Source organism: Hemitrygon akajei, chromosome 18 (genome assembly GCF_048418815.1).
Source record: "Hemitrygon akajei chromosome 18, sHemAka1.3, whole genome shotgun sequence".
NCBI lineage: Eukaryota > Metazoa > Chordata > Chondrichthyes > Myliobatiformes > Dasyatidae > Hemitrygon > Hemitrygon akajei.
Window position 1 is genome coordinate 47236935 of NC_133141.1, and position 19588 is coordinate 47256522.

Sequence of the window (19588 nt, forward strand, 5' to 3'; positions counted from 1 at the left end):
AGTTATTGCCCCTCAGCCGTCAGGCTCTTGAACCAGACGAGATAACTTCATTCAACTTCACTTGCCCCATCACTGAACTCCTCCCACTACATTTAGACTCATTTCTAAGGACTCTTCCTCTCATGTTCTTTATAGTTACTATTTATTTATTATTATTATTTTTTTCTATCTTTAGATTTGCACAGTTTGTTGCCGTTTGCATGTCAGTTGTTTGTCTGTCCTGTTGGGGCAGTCTTTCATTGATTCTATTGTGGTTCTTGGATTTACTGAGTATGCCTGCAAGAAAATGAATCTCAAAGATTTAAAGTGCACTTATTATCAAAGAATGTATAAATTATACAAATTTAAGATTTGTTTGCTTACAGGTAGTTGCAATGCAAGGAACCCGAAAGAACCTAATTAAAAAAAATAAGACCAACTCCCAATGAGCATAGAGAAAGAAGAAAAAGTACAAAACAAATCATGTAAAGAACAGAAGTGAACAACAACTGAATTCCAATCCAAATGGAGTTCTTAGGGTTGTATATGGTGACATATACAGTATGTACTTGGATAATAAATTTATTTTGAACTTTAAGTTCCTGTTGCCTTCCAGTCAGCTTGAACCAGTCTGGCCATTCTCCTCTGATCTCTCTCATTAACAAGTCATTTTTACTCACAGAACTGCTGCTCAACAGATGCTTTTTTGTTTTTTTTTGCATCATTCTCTGTAAACTCTAAAGACTGCTGTGCGAGAAAATCCCAGGAGATCAGCAGTTTCTGAGATACTCAAACCACCCCATCTGGCACCAACAATCATTCCACAGTCAAAGTCACTTAGATCACATTTCTTCCCCATTCTGATGCTTGTTCTGAACGACAACTGGACTGCTTGACCATGTCTGCATGTTTTTATGCATTGAGTTACTGATTGACACATGATTGACTGATTAGATATCTGCATTAACGAGCAGGCAAGTGTACCTAATAAAGTGGCCACTGAGTGTATATTTCCAATTTAACTTACAGTAATTTTTTTACGTAATGCACTTTACTGCTGTTTCAAAACAACAAATTTCACAACATACTTTGGTGACATTAAACTTGGTTCTGATTCTGTTTCTGACACAGCTCACTGCAGACAAATTGGATTAGTTTAAATAGGTTTCGTGGTCAATATGGACACGGTAGTCTGAAGAGTCTGTTGCTATAATACAGTGTTTTCCTATGGACAAATATATACAAAGATGGACTTTGACCTCCGGTGGCTCGCTCTTTCCTTTCAGAATGTTCTGTACCCACTCCGAGACATCATTCACCTGGCACCAGGAAGGGATCATGGAGTCTCACAGAAACTCTCTGTCACAGAAAGATCTGCCTGTCCCCCGATAATGGAGTCCACAATTTGAACTATTCTCTTTTTGCCCAATGTATTGATTGACTGTAACTTGCAGTGACTTTTTTGTATTATAATGTATTGCTGTCACAAAAAAATTCATGACATACTGTGCTGTGCAGAAGTCTCAGGGTGCCTAAGACTTTTGCACAGTATTGTATTTGTCAACGTGGAGCAAAGGGCATTGTGAATGACGAGGATGGAGCTCCATGGGAGGGGTATGGGACAGGTGGCAGAGAAGGAGTGACAAGTGTGGGGGTGTGGCGCAGGTGCAGACACACCCAGCCCTGAGATACCTGGCAAGGTGATTCCAAACAATTGGGTTGTTGATCATTGCGGAATGTCTCTCTGGTGCTTCCTGCTTCCTCTCTTCTTCCTTCCTCTTTTCCCAACTATGATTCCCCTCTCTCTGCCCTCTTCCTACTCTTAGTCCACAATAGAGACCCATATCAGAATCAGGATTATCATCACTGACATATGTCATGAAATTTGTTTATCTTTGGGCACCAGTACATTAGATTACAACAGTATTGTGCATGAGCCTTAGGCACCCTCGCTATACTGTGTATGTGGGCCTAAGACTTTTGCACAGTGATAATAATTCTGATTCTGAGGTCAGAATCAAACCTGGATCACTGCAGCTGTGGGGCAACAAGTTTTCTGCCTGTGACACTGTGCCATTTCCTTACAACACAGCCAAATAAGTGAAAGTGCTCCGTAAAATGTGTCCAAAATAACCATTAGCTTTACACACAAGATGCTGGAGGAACTCAGCAGGCCAGGCAGCATCTATGGAAAGGAGTGCAGTTGACATCTTGGCCCGAGATGTCGACTGTACTCCTTTCCATAGGTGCTGCCTGGCCTGCTGAGTTCCCCCAGCATTTTGTGTGTGTTGCATGGATTTCCAGCAGCTGCAGACTTTCTCTGTGATATTTCTAGCTGTAATGGTTCATTTCTAGACAATGCCTGCATTCTATCAGCATATTTAAACATGGGTTACCTAAAACTTACAGTGTGACATTATTGCAAGGATCAGCTTGTAAGTACATGATGCCTCTTCGTGTTTCAGCAGATTGTATTCAAACAATATGAGCCACACCTTGTATTCCATCTGGGTAGCCTCCAACCTTACAACATGAATATCAGTTTCTCTTTCTGGTAAACAAAAATTCCTACACCTCTGCTCTTGTTCTATTCCCCATTCTGATCTCTTCTCACCTGCCTATCAGCTACCTCTGGGTCCCCTCCTCCTTCCCTTTCTCCATTGGTCGACTCTCCTCTCCGATCAGATTCCTTCCTCTCCACCCCTTTACCGCCTGGCTTCACCAATTGCCTTCTAACCGTCCTCCTCCTCCTTCCCTACCTTGTTATTCTCGCATCTTCCTCCTTCCTTTCCAGTCCGGAAGAAGCGTCTCAGCCCGAAACATCAATGGTTTATTCATGTCCATAGATGCAGCCCGACCTGCTGAGTTCCTCCAGCATTTTGTGTGTGTTGCTGTGGATTTCCAGCATCTGCAGGCTTTCTAGACAAAATTGAGTGTTGCTGCTGTGAAGACTCTCTTCCTTATTATTCAGATTGTTCGATGTTGAGCTTGTTCACCAGACGGATCGGACAATGAAAATGACGCTAGTGTTTGAACTCATTGAGCAGGATTTAGCAGTGTTCCTTTCAAAAGTTCGGGAGCCAGGGCTGCTTCAGAACAAAGTAAAGGTAGGTGGGTCATCATTGGAATTCGAAACAATTTTCTCATCCCAGAGTCCCTGTGTATTGGAAAACTGTGGAAAAATAGTCCGACTTAGTGAGAATCGTTCAGGGCAAGGAAATCTTGAAATCACGCCTGATTTCTGTGGTGTTTGGGAGATTTTGACATGTAGATACTGGTCAGTGGTTGCTGGCATTAAATGTGTCCCATACTATTGGATGTGCTCCCCTCCCCTACCTCTGACCCCTTCAAATTGCAGTCCATTTAACTTAAGTAATGACCAGCTGATGATGCTTTCAACATCCTTAACCAGCCAGATCCACCCATCTGGAGATCCCTTGGGGCACTGGAGTGCCATTTTAGGTACTTGGAAATCTCTAGAGTTGTAGTTTGGGGGAATAGTGAAATTTGTCCTGATTTCCTGAGTCATGGATCACAGTGATTGAGAAATGGGCACTCAACACAAGTAGGTCTCCTTTACTCATTAGACAAAAGCATGACCAGCTACCACAATACCACTCCCCCATTTCTTCAGGTGTATCATGATCTTGGTTGGAAATGATGATCACCACTGTGGCTCACGCACATAGTAAGGGACCGTCTGTAAAATGTTGGAGATTGATCCAGTAGCCAGTATCTTTTTTTGCCACGGTCAAGATGTCTTATACCAGAGGGCATGCATTTAAGGTGAGCAGGGATAAGTTCAAAAGGCATGCACAGGGAAAGTTTTTTTTTAGTGTAAAGAGTGGTTAGGTGCCTGAAATGCACTGCCAGGGATATCAAATACATGAACTGTCAGAAATATCCCATTGTATAAATTCTACCAGAATTGGGGAATTGCAGTGTAATTTTTTTCCCGAAATCTGATTTTAATATTGTCCCATTTTGCATTCAGGGCCTGGTACACCAGCTCTTCAGAGGCTTAGATTTTCTCCATTCAAACAGTGTGGTACACCGAGATTTGAAGCCAGAGAACATTCTGGTTTCAAACAGCGGCCAGGTGAAGTTGGCAGACTTTGGCCTGGCACGAATGTACACCGTCAATATGGCACTGACACCTGTGGTAAGCCTGTTGTCTGCTCCCTAGCTTTGTGGTGTGGTCTTGCTGGTGCCTCTCACAATGGGAAGATAGTTTGGATTCCACTCCAGAAAGGCGGAACATAAGAAACTGCCGAGAGTGGTGAATTCTGCTCAATACATCATGGGTACATTCCTCCCCATCATCATCCCTGCCTCAGGAAGGCAACATCCCATCATCAAAGATCCCATCAAAGGAGCCATGCTGTCTCCTCACCGCTCCCATCAGGCAGGAGGTACAGAAGCCTGAAATCCCCTACCGCCAGGTTCATTACCATTCAGTTCTTGAACCAACTTGCACAACCCTAATCACTACCTCAGTGTGGCAGCACTATGACCACTTTGCACCACAGCGGACTTACTTTTTTTTTGTTACAAGAGAGAATTGTGTTCTTTCTTGTAAAAAGATCGTGTAATTTGTGGTTAATATTTTTCTTGTGAGTGTTGTCTATCCTATGTCAATGATGCTGTTGCAAGCAAACATTTCATTGCACTTGTGCGTATGAAAATAAACTTGACTTTTACTCCCACTCACCCCTCCAATATTCCTCACCCTAACTTAGGCCTTTCACGAATAATTGATATTTCACGACCATCTATCCCAGTAATATACGGTCACCTCGGATCTACAGAAAGTAAGTCAGTGGATGATGAGGACGTACCCCTCACGAGCCCAAAAGGAAGCAGATGTGTTTAGAAATCCAGTCAGGTGGAGTTGTCCTTCCCCAGTGTTTGCAGCGTGGACATTTCCCACGATTTCACTGCTGCCCTTCGAGCTACCACCACCTGGGAAAATGGACCATTTTCCGTGCCAGAGACACACGGTGAAATTAGATTGTATTGACCCATGTGAGTCGTTGATCCCTTAACCGATTGAAAGAGACACATGGATGATAGGAAAAATTGAGGTCTATGTGGGAGGGAAAGGTTAGATTGATCTCAGAGTAGGTTAAAAGATCAGCACAGCGTGAGCTGAGGAGCCTGTACTGTGCCGTAATGTTCTGTGTTCTACGTACCCTGAGCAGGTCCCAGATCAACGCCAGGAACCCAACACATGTATGTCCCCCTTCGTATCTGAATCAACCATTCCCAAGTTCTAGTCCTCTTCACCATCCCAAATAAAGCATGCACTTATCATTTGACCTCCACCTCCCAGTCCATAAGTCAGTGGATGTGAGCCACAAACACCAACCCATCACCAAGGGGCACTCCTAGGCTGCACCAATCCCCTGCTGATGACCCTTGCCTTGACCTGCTTTGGACTTACAGAACTTGGACCTGCCCGATATCCTCTGTGACACTCTGCAATGGCACAGCATATGAAGGAAAGACACCTTGGGCCTCTGACACTACTGAAGTTAATAGCTGTAGGTACGTGACCACAATGGCCATTTAGTGCCCCAGCTGTAGGTGCTGAGAAGCTTCGAACCCAAAAAGTGCCAGTGACCCTGGGTTCAACCCTGACCTCCAGTGCTGTCTGCGTGGAGTTTGCACGTTCTCCCTAGGATCACATTGGTTTCTGTGGGTGCTCAGCTTTCCTTCCACATCCCAAAGACTTCAGAAGAGCATGGCGCCAGCAAACAAAGCAACGTCCTTCAGACAGTTCACGAAGCTGCTTCTTTTACTTCTTTCAAATCTGATTCTGCTACTACTGGAACCTGTGATTTACATTTTGACAGTGTGCTTCCGGGCCGATTGAGCGATCTGGCTCTTTGCTGTCTCCAAGGGAGTTCGGTGAGAGTTCAAGTGGAGCGTGCAGCCTGGAGGCCAAGAAGCCTGGAGATGGGACGCGGGCCCATGATCGACTCCATTTCTTGACAATTAAAGATGGAAATCAACAAGAGCGGATGGCAAGCAGGTGTTCAGCGTCTGACCGGTCTCTCTCTCTCCCTCGCTCGATGCTGATGGAGGATGGTGCCGAGTCTCCAATCTTGGGCAAGGTTTAATCTACAATTCACGTTATATCTTTTTCTGTTTCTGGTTACTCCTTTTTTATTGTTATTTTGTGCAATTTTGATTGGGGCAGACTGGCTGTGTGGCCTGCACCAGGAAACAACACAGCACTAAACTGAACTGAACTAACCTGAACATTCCTAGACTGATCCAAAGACTCTGGGTTTCATGTTTTATATTGTGTTTTTTGCTTGTTTTTGTTTGTCGTTTACATGATTTGTTCTTTTTTTTTGCACGTTAGGTTTTCTTTGAACGAGTTCCATGGTTTGCTTTGTTTTGTGGCTGACTGTGGGGAGACAAATCTCAGGCTTGTGTGCTGCGTAAATACTTTGATAATAAATATGCTTTGAATACTCTTCTCCCAGAGAGTTGTGGGGGTCTGGAATGCACTGCCTCGGAAGGTAGTGGAGGCCAATTATCTGGATGCTTTCAAGAAGGAGCTGGATAGGTATCTTATGGATAGGGGAATCAAGGGATATGGAGACAAGGCAGGAACCGGGTATTGATAGTAGTTGATCAGCCATGATCTCAAAATGGCGGTGCAGGCTCGAAGGGCCAAATGGTCTACTTCTGCACCTATTGTCTATTGTCTATAATTTCAAAGATTTATGGGTTGGTAGGTTGCATTGCAAAAGATTGCGGACACTGGAATCTGGTGCAAGAAGTTGTCTGTTGGAGGAGCTCATCAGGTCAGACAGCATCAGTGGAGGGAAATGGAGAATATATCAGATTAAGACATTTCATCTGGATTGAAAGCTAGAAGGGAGATAGCCGGTAAGTGGTGAGAGGAAGGAGTGGAGCATGAGCAGGTAAGTGATGATGAGTTAATTGGATATGCTAAACTACTCCTGGGGCAGGAACAAAGGGAGTTGATAGACAGGTGAGATAGACCAGGGCATATATGTCAAACTCAAGGCCCGCGGGCCAAATCCGGCCCGCGGTGGAATTATCTTTGGCCCGCGAGATAATATCTAATTACTATTAAAGCTGGCCCCAGTAATCGAAGCGCCTGTGACGTATGATATGGCTAATGCTGAGTTTATTCAGGTACCAGGTTTTCAGGGTTTTTAGTGTTTATTCAGCAGTCTTGCTCGGCAGTTTTCTTCATAAGAAACGGAATTTGTAAAGTGAAACACTTTGTAGTTATAGCAGAGACTGAGACGCATGAGAGCAGGCTGAAAAAACGGAGGCAACGAAAGCTGCGTTCGCACGCGTCCGACTGATCCGGCCCGCATGAAGCTGCATTTTGCTCAATCCGGCCCGTGACCTAAAATGAGTTTGACACCCCTGGACTAGGGTATAAAGCAATAAATGGAGAATGCGACTGGTGGGATTGCTCTGAGAACGAGCATAGATTCAATGGACTGAATGGTCATTTTCCCTCTCATGGCAGAATATGATATATGTGTACCGTCTTAGATATGGAGGCAGGCACTTGGTAACACCACCATCTTCCCCTTTAACTCACACACTGTCCCAGATGGAGCGCAGGGGATTTTCTTCCCCCCTTATCATTGGCCGAAAATGCTGAGCTGCTGTTAGAGGGGATGTACATTTATCACTCAGACTGCAGCAGAGTTCACCATCACTGGATTGACATCCATATCCCGTGAACTGATATGCAATAACTTGTCTTGCAGGCGAGTATTTCTGACTACCAGTTTCTTGCTTAGGTTGTTACTCTGTGGTACCGGGCACCGGAAATCCTTCTGTATTCAGGGTACACAACCGCTGTTGACATCTGGAGTGTAGGCTGCATTTTTGCTGAAATCCTCCAACTGAGGTAAGGGCGAACAGCTGACTAACAGATGTGGGAAATTAAACCAGAATCAGAGTTGTTTCTTTGAGAATTTAATGCTGTATAATTACACCAATGCTTTAAAGACTTTTAGTATGTCGTGTAACAGACCCACTCTAGGTTGGTGGCGTTTGCAAAGGCCCATTCACACAGTCACTTTCTCATATCTCTCCATATGTCATTTCATTCGCTGTTGTATAACAACCTCAACCTTAGTCATTTTTGGAAACCTGGACAGCCCCATTTTCGGCCATAATATTATAGAACCACTCTTCTGCCCCGGAATCTTTTTATTCCGGCATCTTCCCCCTACCTTTCCAGTCCTGGGGAAGGGTTTTGGTCTGAAACATCAACTGCTTGTTCATTCCCATGGAAACTATAAATTACTATAAGTTGTAATAACTAACTAATGCTGAGGAGAATAGTTTTCATGGTTCATGGACTGCTCAGAGGTGAAGAAGCTGTTCCTGAAGTATTTGGTCTTCAGGCTGCTGCATTTCCTCCCTGATGGTGAGGATCCTTCTTGAGGCACTGCCTTTTGATGGTGGGGAGGTTTAAGCTGCTGATGAAGTTGGTTGAGTCTGACGTCTCTTACGACCTTGTGCTTTGGAGCCTCCATACCAGACGGCAATGCAGCCAGTGAGAGTGCTCTCCACAGTACATCTGTAGAAATTTGCTGGGGTCTTTGGTGACATACCAAATCTCCTCAAACTCCTATAGCTGTGTGCGTTCCTTCGTTGTGATTGCATCAATATGTTGAGCCCATAATAGATCTTCTGAGATGTTGATTCCCTTTCCACCACCGACCCTCAATGCGGACTGGTGCTTGTTCTCCCGACTTGCCCTTCCTGAAGAATAAAATTGCTGACATTGAGTGCAGGGTTGCTAATGTGGTACCACTCGACCAGCCGAACTGTTTCACTCCTGTGCACCTCCTTATTGCTATCTGAGATTCTGCCAAAAACACTTGTGTCATCAGCAAATTTATAGATGCCTAGCCACACAGTGTAGAGCATAATTTTGTTAAGCCCAGTATACAATGAAAAAAAATCACATCTTCTACAGCAAAACAAATTTTTAAGCATTTTACAATGAGATTTTTTTAATAAGGAGATGTAATTTTCATTAAATGCTGAATTTAACACAAGGAACGTTGAACTCTGTGGGGACAGGTTGTGGGGGTGGGGGGGGGGGGGTGAAGGACCATGCACAACAATTTTGGGATTTTCTTGTCTAATCTCGCGCATGTAGAGTGCAGAATTTGCTGTCAGTTTGCTGTCCACATTGATGGTGGACACTGACAGTTAGCCATCGTTACAGCCGCAGAATCTAGACCACGGCAGTGCCCTTGCCAACAGGTTAACACTGCAGGAGTGAGTGGAAATCAGGCCTTTGGAACTCTGCTGTTGAGCAGAGCGTCAAATTCTTAAAAACAGATTAACTGCTGAGTGGATAATGGTGAAAGATAAAGCATATTTTGAAGGAATAAATTATATGGTGTGCTCTAAATGAGATGACAGTGCAGAGAGCAGTGAATGCTCTATTATTATTCGGGGGAATTGGTGGCATTGAGAGACATGGAAAGGTGTGTTCTGATGTTGCTGGAGCTGAAAGTATAACAGTGAGAGGATCGTTTGACTTCTTTTTCTATTTTTTAGACCTTTTTTCTGTGGAATTTCAGAAATTAATCAGCTGCAAAAAATATTTGAGTAAGTATCGAGGCTGCCAACAAATTTTTGGTGGGTTTTTCTTACTTTCCTTTTGATTATATGTTGACTTGTAGTAGCCTTCAACTAAGTATTAGGAAAAATTTGGGGTGTGGAAATTAATTGGTCTTCACATCCTTGGAGCTGGCACAGGACATGTAGTCATGAAGTGCAGTGTCCTGTACCAGCTCGAAGGACGTGAAGCCCAATTAATTCTAACAGAGTTTCTTTTATTGCATTTGAACGTAGGCTCCCAACCTAAAAGATGAACCTGTTTACCCTTCAGATAGATGCTGACAAACTGTCTTTATTTAAGGGCTTAGTCGCACTTCAACAACTTGACCGCAAGAAGTATGACCCTTCAGGGTGGTACCGTCCTACCCTTGCTGAGGTGTTGTAACATCATCTAGACTAGTGGTCGCCAACCCGTCGATCACGATCGACTGGTCGATCTTTGAGACTTTCTCAGTAGATCCAGAACAAAAAGTGAAAAATAAATGCACAAATACTGTTGAGAGATTGTTTCCGGGTTGCGGGGTTTTAGTTCCGTTCTTTCTGCCCAGTGCGTGTGCGTGTAGCTCCCCCGCCACACACTACACAGTGTACTTCAGTGGTCCCCATCCCCAAACTATATGAGTCAGCTGCACCTTTCCTCATTCCCTGTCACGCCGACTGTTGAACTTGAATACATGCGAGGTCATCAGTCGCCTAAACGCCGTGATACCCTCACGCCAGGGATCACTGGTTCGCCTCGCGCGGCCAGCGGGGAGTGCCCGTTGCTACTGGCCTGGAGTACGGACAGATGGGCACCGCCTCTAAACCTGTTTAGCACACCGAATGTTCATGGAGAACCCGGTGCTAAAATATTCACAGAGGACCTAATTCGGGCTCAGGGTTTCATAAGTATCAGAGCAGTGAGAGTGTGGAAAGAGCTGCTTGTGGAAGTGGTGGATGAGCTTTGATTTCAACATTTATGAGAAGTTTGTATAGGTACATGGATGGGAGGGGTATGGAGGGCTCTGGTCCAGGTGCAGATCAATGGGACTAGGCAGAATTATACTTGTAGTTTGGCACCAACTGGATGGGCCAAAAGGCCTGCTTCTATGCTGTAATCTTCATGACTCAATGACTCTTATCAAATGACCTGGAAAGTGTGGTGTGGGAGCAAACACTGCATGAGTACTTCACAGTTGCAAAGGTGCAGGATGGTTTATAGGTAGTGTAGGTCAAATTTCTTCATTCATTCCTGTGCTCACTATTAAATCACCAGAATTACTGACCAAGACAAAACTACAGGGTCCCCTTGTGTTCTGCAGCTTCTCATGTCAACTGGTGGCAGAGCTACTATTGTGAGTCACATCTTTTGCAGAGAGTTTAAAAGAGGTGGTCAGATCTGCATTGGCTGAGGCAAGTACCAGAGTGCATTGAGGTGGCAGGCAAGCAGTAGGGGTGAGGGTTTGTGCATTTGTAGTGTGTGAATTCAGCACAAAAACGATTCAGGGAACATGTCTTTGGATTTAATGAGCTACTATCTCTTGGAATAACTTTGAACTTGTCATTTCAGCATTCTTGGTCTTCCAGATGAAGGGGAATGGCCTCCAGAGGCCCCATTGTGCTACAGCTCTTTCGCTCCCCGGAAGGTGAAGCCTGTTGAAGATCTATTACCTCAGATTGATTTACTGGGCAAAGACCTCCTGCTAGTGAGTTGAAATGTTTAAACCAGGTTCTGATGCAGAGTTTTTTTAGAGATACAACACCGTTACAGACCCTTCCAGCCCAATAATCCCGTGCTACCCAATTAACCCACGAACCTGTATGACTTTGGAACGAGGGGGGAAGCTGGAGTACACAGAGGAATCCCATGCAGTCCAGGGAGAAGGTGCAAACTCCTTATAGATAGTGGATAAAATTGAACCCGGGTTTTGGTGCTGTAATAACGTCACACAAATCACTACGCTGCCATGCTGCCCCAAAATATAGACCTGCACCTTTGCATTCACGCATGCTGCTTGACCTATTGAGTTCTTCCAGGATTCTCTTTTTTTTGTTCCAGATTCCAGCATCTGCAGAATCTTTTGTCTTCACCCTTCTGGTATGCTTTATTGAGTAGTCTGTTGCTTTTGACTGGATTAGAAGGAATTTTTGGGCTCCTTGCGGTTATTTCAGTGCCATTTACTGGACTTGATGCAGCTGCCCCAATTGTCATTTTCCCTCTCTATCATTTCAACTCCAGGTTCCTGCTAAAGCTAAGAGGTACCTTAGGCATCTTGTAGGCAGTTGTTGATCCCAGGGGTTCGTGGGTTGGGCGGGAAAAGTTGAAGAACCAGCTGTTGCCCATGCAGTGGATTTGCTCTCTCCATGTCACTGATGTGGTCCAAGGGAGGGCAAGTGCCGATACAGCTTGGCACCAGTGTTGTCACAGAGGTTGCCAGAGTGAAATTGTAAGCAACATCAAACTTCCATAGGGACCCCGGCTCCGGATTTGTCCTCAAGGTTTATTCCCGAAGCCTTTCCCATGGGAGGGTATGGCCGCAAGGCAGTGGAGGTTTAAAATCAGAGTTCTCCTTCTCCTCGGCGGGCTGCCATCCGAGGCTGATGAGACTCACCTGCCCGAAGCAGCTGGTTTTGAGGCACCAGTGGTCTGCCTTTGCCCCTTCTCTTGTCAGTAGAAACAGTTGTGCTGGGCCTAGTAGCTAAGCTACACGTGAAAGCCAAGAGTTGGACTTGGTTGTCAGAGGCTGTTCGAGACGCACACCATTTGGAGCACTTTATAGTTAGTGAGAGCTTATCCCCATTACCACCCCCAGCTATGACAACCTGAGGAACGACCTTAGGCATATAACCTGAAGTTCAGTTTTCCACCAGTTGTTTGATCACATTCTCTAAATCACACACAATAAGATTCTTTTCCATCATGAAGTGCTTTGAAATGCTCCCCATGCTGTACAAGTACTTGGATGCTTTGCAAACCACTCACATTCCACTAAGTTCCCCATCTCCAGCTGATTAAGTCACCCATATTAAAATTAATTCCGTTAAGTTGGAGTTCTTGTTCTTTGAACATGTGCAGCTTCCCCACTTGAAAGAGAATGAATGTGCCTACCCGAAGATTTTTTAACCCGATTCCACTCGATGACCAAACAACTTTTCCTTTTTCCTCCTTTTTATTTTTCACAAGTGTGGCAGTTTGATAGTTCTGTTAGTCATAAGATGAAAAAACTGGCTGCCTCTCAGACTTTGTAGACAAATTCCAACCTGCACAGTCCCCATTTCTCTGATGGACCGTTATGGTCTCCGACCGTTATGTTTTCAAACCGGGCGAACTCTCCCGAAGGTTCGCGAGCTCTTCTTAAACCTCGCGCTGTTTCCGAGAAGTGCCTGCGCGTGATGATCCCATGACAAAGCTAGTGCTAACCCAAACGCAGTGACAGCAGTGCTCTTTTCCATGAAACAGTCTCTCAAGTTATTTAAAGTTCAGCATCTTACCGCAGATTCCAACGCTGCTCCCGGACTGCCGCTGTGACGCTGCGGGGTCCCCCCCAGTGTTCCGGGCAGAAGCAGCACTCAGGCAGCGGGTTCCATCCGGTCTACCAGTGGATTCTTGCTATTACTTTTAAATTTTATTTTCTTTTGCCACTAGGTCCCAATACTTTCTAGAAACTCAAGTTTGACTTGACAAATACCATATTTTTTATATTTTGGTGGGTGAACAGACTTACTCCAGTGTACTAGCAGTTGTCAGAATCAATCAGCATTATATAATAAATTGATTGTGTTGAGAGTCAATCTGTGTGGGAGAGGAAGAGACATCTTTTAGAGCAACATTGGCAAGAAATCAAGCACCTTTCAAATGAAAGCCTCAGGCTTTTTACAATGCTGCAGTATCTTGTTTAGGCACCGGAGGGCATCAGTGAGCCACATTATCCTGTTACTTGGGGGGAATTACACTGCAGACATTTTGTCCTTGTCATTGTAGTTTAGAACATTGTTGACCATAAAAGAAATAGTTGTAAAATGGATTACATCACTGAAATATGCAGGAGGACCACATTTTTCTGTGCAAAATCCCTGGCTGCCTTAGATATGACACATTGGATTAAGGTGCAACAGATCACGAGGGAGCTTCATCATGATCTCCCTACCATTGAAACAGGACATTTGGCCCACCATGTCTATGCCAACCATCAATAACACATCTATATTTATCCCATTATCAGCATTCGGTATGTAGTCTTCTACATCTTGGTGAACCAGGTGCTTGTCCAGTTACCTCATAAACGTTGTGGGAGTTTGTCTCCATCAGATTCCAACAAATCAGACTTTTTCTGACCTTTCACCCCGTATCCAAAAACCTGTAGGTTTAGATACCTCAGCTTTTGGGAAAAGTTTCCTCCCACCTATTCTGTCTATACCTCTCATTAGATTTCCTCCCTCAGCCTCCTCTGTCCAGAGGAAAACAAACCCACCCTTACCCGTTTCTCCTCATAATTGAAATGTTCCAACTGATTTCTAGCATTTTCACCAGGACTATTGAGAAACTGAAAACAGGATTGGGGGCTAGAGGCTCTCAAAATTAGGTTTGATATTGTCATTTAAAGTACAATTGGATAGGTATATGGACAGGAAAGGAATGGAGGGTTATGGGCTGAGTGCAGGTCGGTGGGACTAGGTGAGAGTAAGTGTTCGACACGGACTAGAAGGGCCAAGATGGCCTGTTTCCATGCTGTAATTGTTATATGGTTATAAATGTAAAATGGTAAATTGGTTTGTAATTGCCATATGTACTGAGGTACAGCAAAAAGCTTTATTCTACATGCCAACTGTACAGATTATTTCATCACATCAGTGCATTGAGGTAGTACAAAGGAAATGCAATAACAGAATGCAGAATAAAGTGTTACTGTAACAAAGTGCAATGCAGGTAGGTAGTCAATAAGGTGCAAGGCCACGATGAGGTAGGTTGTGAGGTCAAGAGTCAATCTTATTGTACTAGAGGATTGTTCAAAAATCTTATAACAGTGGGATAGAAGTTGTCTTTGAGCCTAGTGGTACATAGTTTCAGGGTTTCTTATCTTCTGTCTGATGGGAGAGGGGAGAAGAGAGAATGTCTGGGGTGGGTGGGGTCTTTGATTATATTGGCTGCTTTACCGAGGCAGCCAATGGAGAGTTGGCTGGTTTCCATGATGTGCTGATCTGTGTTCTCAACTCTGCAGTCTCTTGCCATCTCGGCTAGAGCAGTTGCCATACCAAGCTGTGAAATATCTGGATAGGACGCCTCCTATAAAAATTGGTGAGGGACAACTGGAACATGCTGAATTTCTTTAGCCTCCTGAGAAAGTAGAAGCGTTGATGTCCTTTCTTGCCCATGGCTTACATGTGGTTGGACCAGGATAGACTAGTGAGTAGTGTGTCACTGTAGACAGATCCTGATGGGCAACACACTGCACACAGGATTGGGAAATTTCAGTCTCTGTGATAAATTAGCAAGTTGTGGGGAAGGACTGTCCCCGGAATCCAGGACTGCACCCTGCATTGTATGACCCTTCAGGGTCAGGAGACGGATCTGTGACCAAGGGCCACCAGGAACACAGTGAGAGCAATCATCACAAACGATTGTGGAGAATTGCAGAGTGGTTGCATTAGAAAGGAAAGGAAGCCAGTTACCTGCATACCAGCTCTCTGCAAGATCAATCCAGGTAGTGCCATAATCTGTACCTCAAGCAAATTCTTTTCATTTTGATGGATTGTTTGCAGCTGGTCACAAAATATTTCTAAACTTTGTTCCAATAGCTGTGTTTTCAGCAAATAAAGAATTCCACTTGCTGTTCTTACTCTATTGGGAGTATTCTATAGGCCCCCTGATAGCAGCAGAGATACCGAGGACCAGATTGGGAGGCAGATTTTGGAAAGGTGCAAAAATAACAGGGATATTATCATGGGTGACTTTAACTTCCCTAATATTGATTGGCACCTGATTAGTTCCAATGGTTTAGACAGGGGCAGAGTTTGTTAAGTGTGTCCAGGACGGATTCCTGTCACAGTATGTTGACGGACCGACTGGGGGAATGCCATACAAGATCTAGTATTAGGTAACGAACCGGGTCAGGTCACAGATCTCTCAGTGGGTGAGCATCTGGGGGACAGTGACCACCACTCCCCAGCCTTTAACATTATCATGAAAAGAATAGAATCAGAGAGGACAGGAAAATTTTTAATTGGGGAAGGGCAAATTATGAGGCTATAAGGCTAGAACTTGCAGGTGTGAATTGGGATGATGTTTTTGCGGGGAAATGTTAGGATAAATTTGTCCTGGCGAGGAAGATAAAGAATGGTAGGGTGAAGGAACCATGGGTGACAAGTGAGGTGGAAAATCTAGTCATGTGGAAAAAGGCAGCATACGTGAGGTTTAGGAAGCAAGGATCAGATGAGTCTATTGAGGAATATAGGATAGCAAGAAAGGAGCTTAAGAAGGGGCTGAGGAGAGCAAGAAGGGGGCATGAGAAGGCCTTGGCGAGTAGGGTAAAGGAAAACCCCAAGGCATTCTTCAGTTATGTGAAGAACAAAAGGATAACAGGAGTGAAGGTAGGACCGATTAGAGATAAAAGTGGGAAGATGTGCCTGGAGGCTGTGGAAGTGAGCGAAGTCCTCAATGAATACTTCTCTTTGGTATTCACCAATGAGAGGGAACTTGACGACGGTGAGGACAATATGAGTGAGGTTGATGTTCTGGAGCATGTTGATATTAAGGGAGCGGAGGTGTTGGAGTTGTTAAAATACATTAGGATGGATAAGTCCCCGGGGCCTGATGGAATATTCCCCAGGCTGCTCCACGAGGCGAGGGAAGAGATTACTGAGCCTCTGTCTAGGATCTTTATGTCCTCATTGTCCACGGGAATGGTACCGGAGGATTGGAGGGAGGCGAATGTTGTCCTCTTGTTCAAAAAAGGTAGTAGGGATAGTTCAGGTAATTATAGACCAGTGAGCCTTATGTCTGTGGTGGGAAAGCTGTTGGAAAAGATTCTTAGAGATAGAATCTATGGGCATTTAGAGAATCATGGTCTGATCAGGGACAGTCAGCATGGCTTTGTGAAGGGCAGATCGTGCCTAACAAGCCTGATAGAGTTCTTTGAGGAGGTGACCAGGCATATAGATGAGAGTAGTGCAGTGGATGTGATCGACATGGATTTTAGTAAGGCATTTCCAAAAGTTTCCAAAGTTCCAAAAGTCAGAAAGTCAGAAGGCATGAGATCCAGGAACGTTTGGCCAGGTGGATTCAGAATTGGCTTGCCTGCGGAAAGCAGAGGGTCGTGGTGGAGGGAGTACATTCGGATTGGAGGGTTGTGATTAGTGGTGTCCCACAAGGATCTGTTCTGGGACCTCTACTTTTCGTGATTTTTATTAACGACCTGGATGTGGGGGTAGTAGGGTGCGTTGGCAAGTTTGCAGATGACACAAAGGTTGGTGGTGTTGTAGATAGTGTAGAGGATCATCAAATATTGCAGAGAGATATTGATAGGATGCAGAAGTGGGCTGAGATATGGCAGATGGAGTTCAACCTGGAGAAGTGTGAGGTGGTACACTTTGGAAGGACAAACTCCCAAGGCAGAGTACTAAGTAAATGGCAGGATACTTGGTAGTGTGGAGGAGCAGAGGGATCTGGGGGTACATGTCCACAGATCCCTGAAAGTTGCCTCACAGGAAGATAGGGTAGTTAAGAAAGCTTATGGGGTGTTAGCTTTCATAAGTCAAGGGATAGAGTTTAAGAGTCATGGGGTAATGGTGCAGCTCTATAAAACTCTGGTTAGGCCACACTTGGAGTACTGTGTCCAGTTCTGGTCACCTCACTATAGGAAGGATGTGGAAGCATTGGAAAGGGTACAGAGGAGATTTACCAGGATGCTGCCTGGTTTAGAGAGTATGCATTATGATCAGAGATTAAGGGAGCTAGGGCTTTACTCTTTGGAGAGAAGGAGGATGAGAGGAGACATGATAGAGGTGTACAAGATATTAAGAGGAATAGATAGAGTGAACAGCCAGCGCCTCTTCCCCAGGGCACCACTGCTGAATACAGGAGGACATAGCTTTAAGGTAAGGGGAGGGAAGTTCAAGGGGGATATTAGAGGAAGTAATAATATAATATTGTTTATTCAGACAGTGAATGGGGCAATACGGACCATGTACAAGCAGGTGGAATTAGTTAGATTGGCATCATAGTTAGGGCACATTGTGGCCCTGAAGACCAGACCCTGTGATGTTCCATGTCATGTGAGGAATAAACATTAATAGAAGGAATTTACAATTTCCAATGAGAAACAGATCAGACTGGATTGATCCCCGAGATGAATGGATTGTTTTATTGGGAAGGATTGAGCAGAAAGGCTCCATCCTTTTCAATCTAGAAGATGGAGAGGGGATGATAATGAAATATGCTACATCTTGAGCCATTGTACAGAATACCTACCAAACGTAGTCTTCAGATAACATAAAGATGGAAATCTTACAATTGCAGAGTTTATCCGCGACGATCACTATGTTTAAGAACCACTTAGACCAGGGGCTCCCAACCTCTTTTATGCCATGGACCAATACCATTAAGTGAGGGGTCTCTGGTCTCCAGGTTGGGAAACCCTGATTAGACACTTAAATAGACTAGGCGTAGGGGATCAGTGTAGATGGGCAGAAAGATCAGCATTGACATGGAAGGGCCCATTTATAACTCCATGAAATAGACACTAAAATGAAACCTAGCCATTGCATTTTGTTTTTAATGCAGAGGAAGCTTTAGAGAGGGTTCAGATGAAATTTACCAGGATGCTGCCTGGACTAGAGGGCATGTCTTACAAAGATATGGAGTGAGGGAGGACAAGAGGTGCTCTGAGGTGTACAAGATGATCGAGTGGATAGCCAGAGACTTTTTCCTAAGTCAGAAATGGCTAATACAAGGGGGCATTGATTGGAGGGGATGTCAGAGGTAAGTTTTTTTAGACAGAGTGGTGGTAGAGGCATTTCAGAAACTCTTGGATAGATACATAGAAGATAGAAAAATGGAGGGTTATGTAGGAGAGAAGGGGTTGATTGATCTTAGCGTAGGTTAAAAGGTTGGCACAATATTGTGGGCTGAAAGCCCTGTACTGTTCTGTGTTCCTGGAGTGTGTTAGCTTCAGGCCTTTTGGCACTGAATCATATGCGAGAGGCATATCAGTCTCTGTCCAGTCTTAGGATAAGAGGTCAGCCCTGTTAGATTGAGACATGTAAAACTTCCCTTAAGAGCTGTAAATCTAGAATTCTTTGAGGGCACCCAGTGCTAAGATCGATTTTGAACAAATGAGAGATCAATGGATTCAGGAATAGAGCTGAAAATGGACTTGAGGCAGAAGCAGCCATGATATTGAAAGGTGGAGAAAACTTCCAGAGCTGTTCGGTACAAGCCTGCTTCTTCTTCCCGTTGATGTTGGAGTTGAATAGAAGTGGGACAGGTTTCAAAGTATAACCCAAGAGGCAGAGAGTTCTGGATTTCTCTTCAGTAAGTTAACATCTGTTTCCTGTTGATCACTAAACTTGGCTCCTTTTACGCTCCAAATTCCAAATGACTATCAGGATTTAACACTTTTACCACTCGCAGGGGCCTCTTTTTGTGAGATTGGCCTGGGGTCAACTGCCAATTAAAACCTTATTATAGCGACTTCCTGCAGTCCCAGGATTAGGGTTTTCCAAAGATTTAAGATTTCCAAGAGGAAAAGCTAATCAGGTCACCATTAACCCCATCTCTTCCACTAGATGTTAAGCAATTTGCACCTTCATAATTGGTATTAAATTCCCAGCTCTCAAAGATTGTCCAACAGCTCCAGTAGTCCAGTGCATAGTACTGCTGGCTCACAGCCCAAAGGACCCAAGTTCAATTCATAACTTGGCTACTGTCTGTGTGGAGTTTGCACGTACTACCTGTGACCCCCAGGGACCCAGGTTTGATTCATAC

The 19588-nt window shown here is 44.5% G+C and overlaps 1 protein-coding gene across 1 annotated transcript in view; it reads left to right on the forward strand.

The window, feature by feature from the left end:
• LOC140741432 (cyclin-dependent kinase 6-like) overlaps positions 1-19588 on the forward strand; it is a 147708-nt gene that overhangs the window by 126947 nt on the left and 1173 nt on the right. Inside the window, exons 2-6 of the mRNA XM_073071609.1 lie at positions 2951-3086; positions 3974-4141; positions 7782-7891; positions 9565-9615; positions 11177-11312. Coding sequence (XP_072927710.1) covers positions 2951-3086; positions 3974-4141; positions 7782-7891; positions 9565-9615; positions 11177-11312 — 601 coding nt within the window. The remainder of the gene's footprint in view (positions 1-2950; positions 3087-3973; positions 4142-7781; positions 7892-9564; positions 9616-11176; positions 11313-19588) is intronic.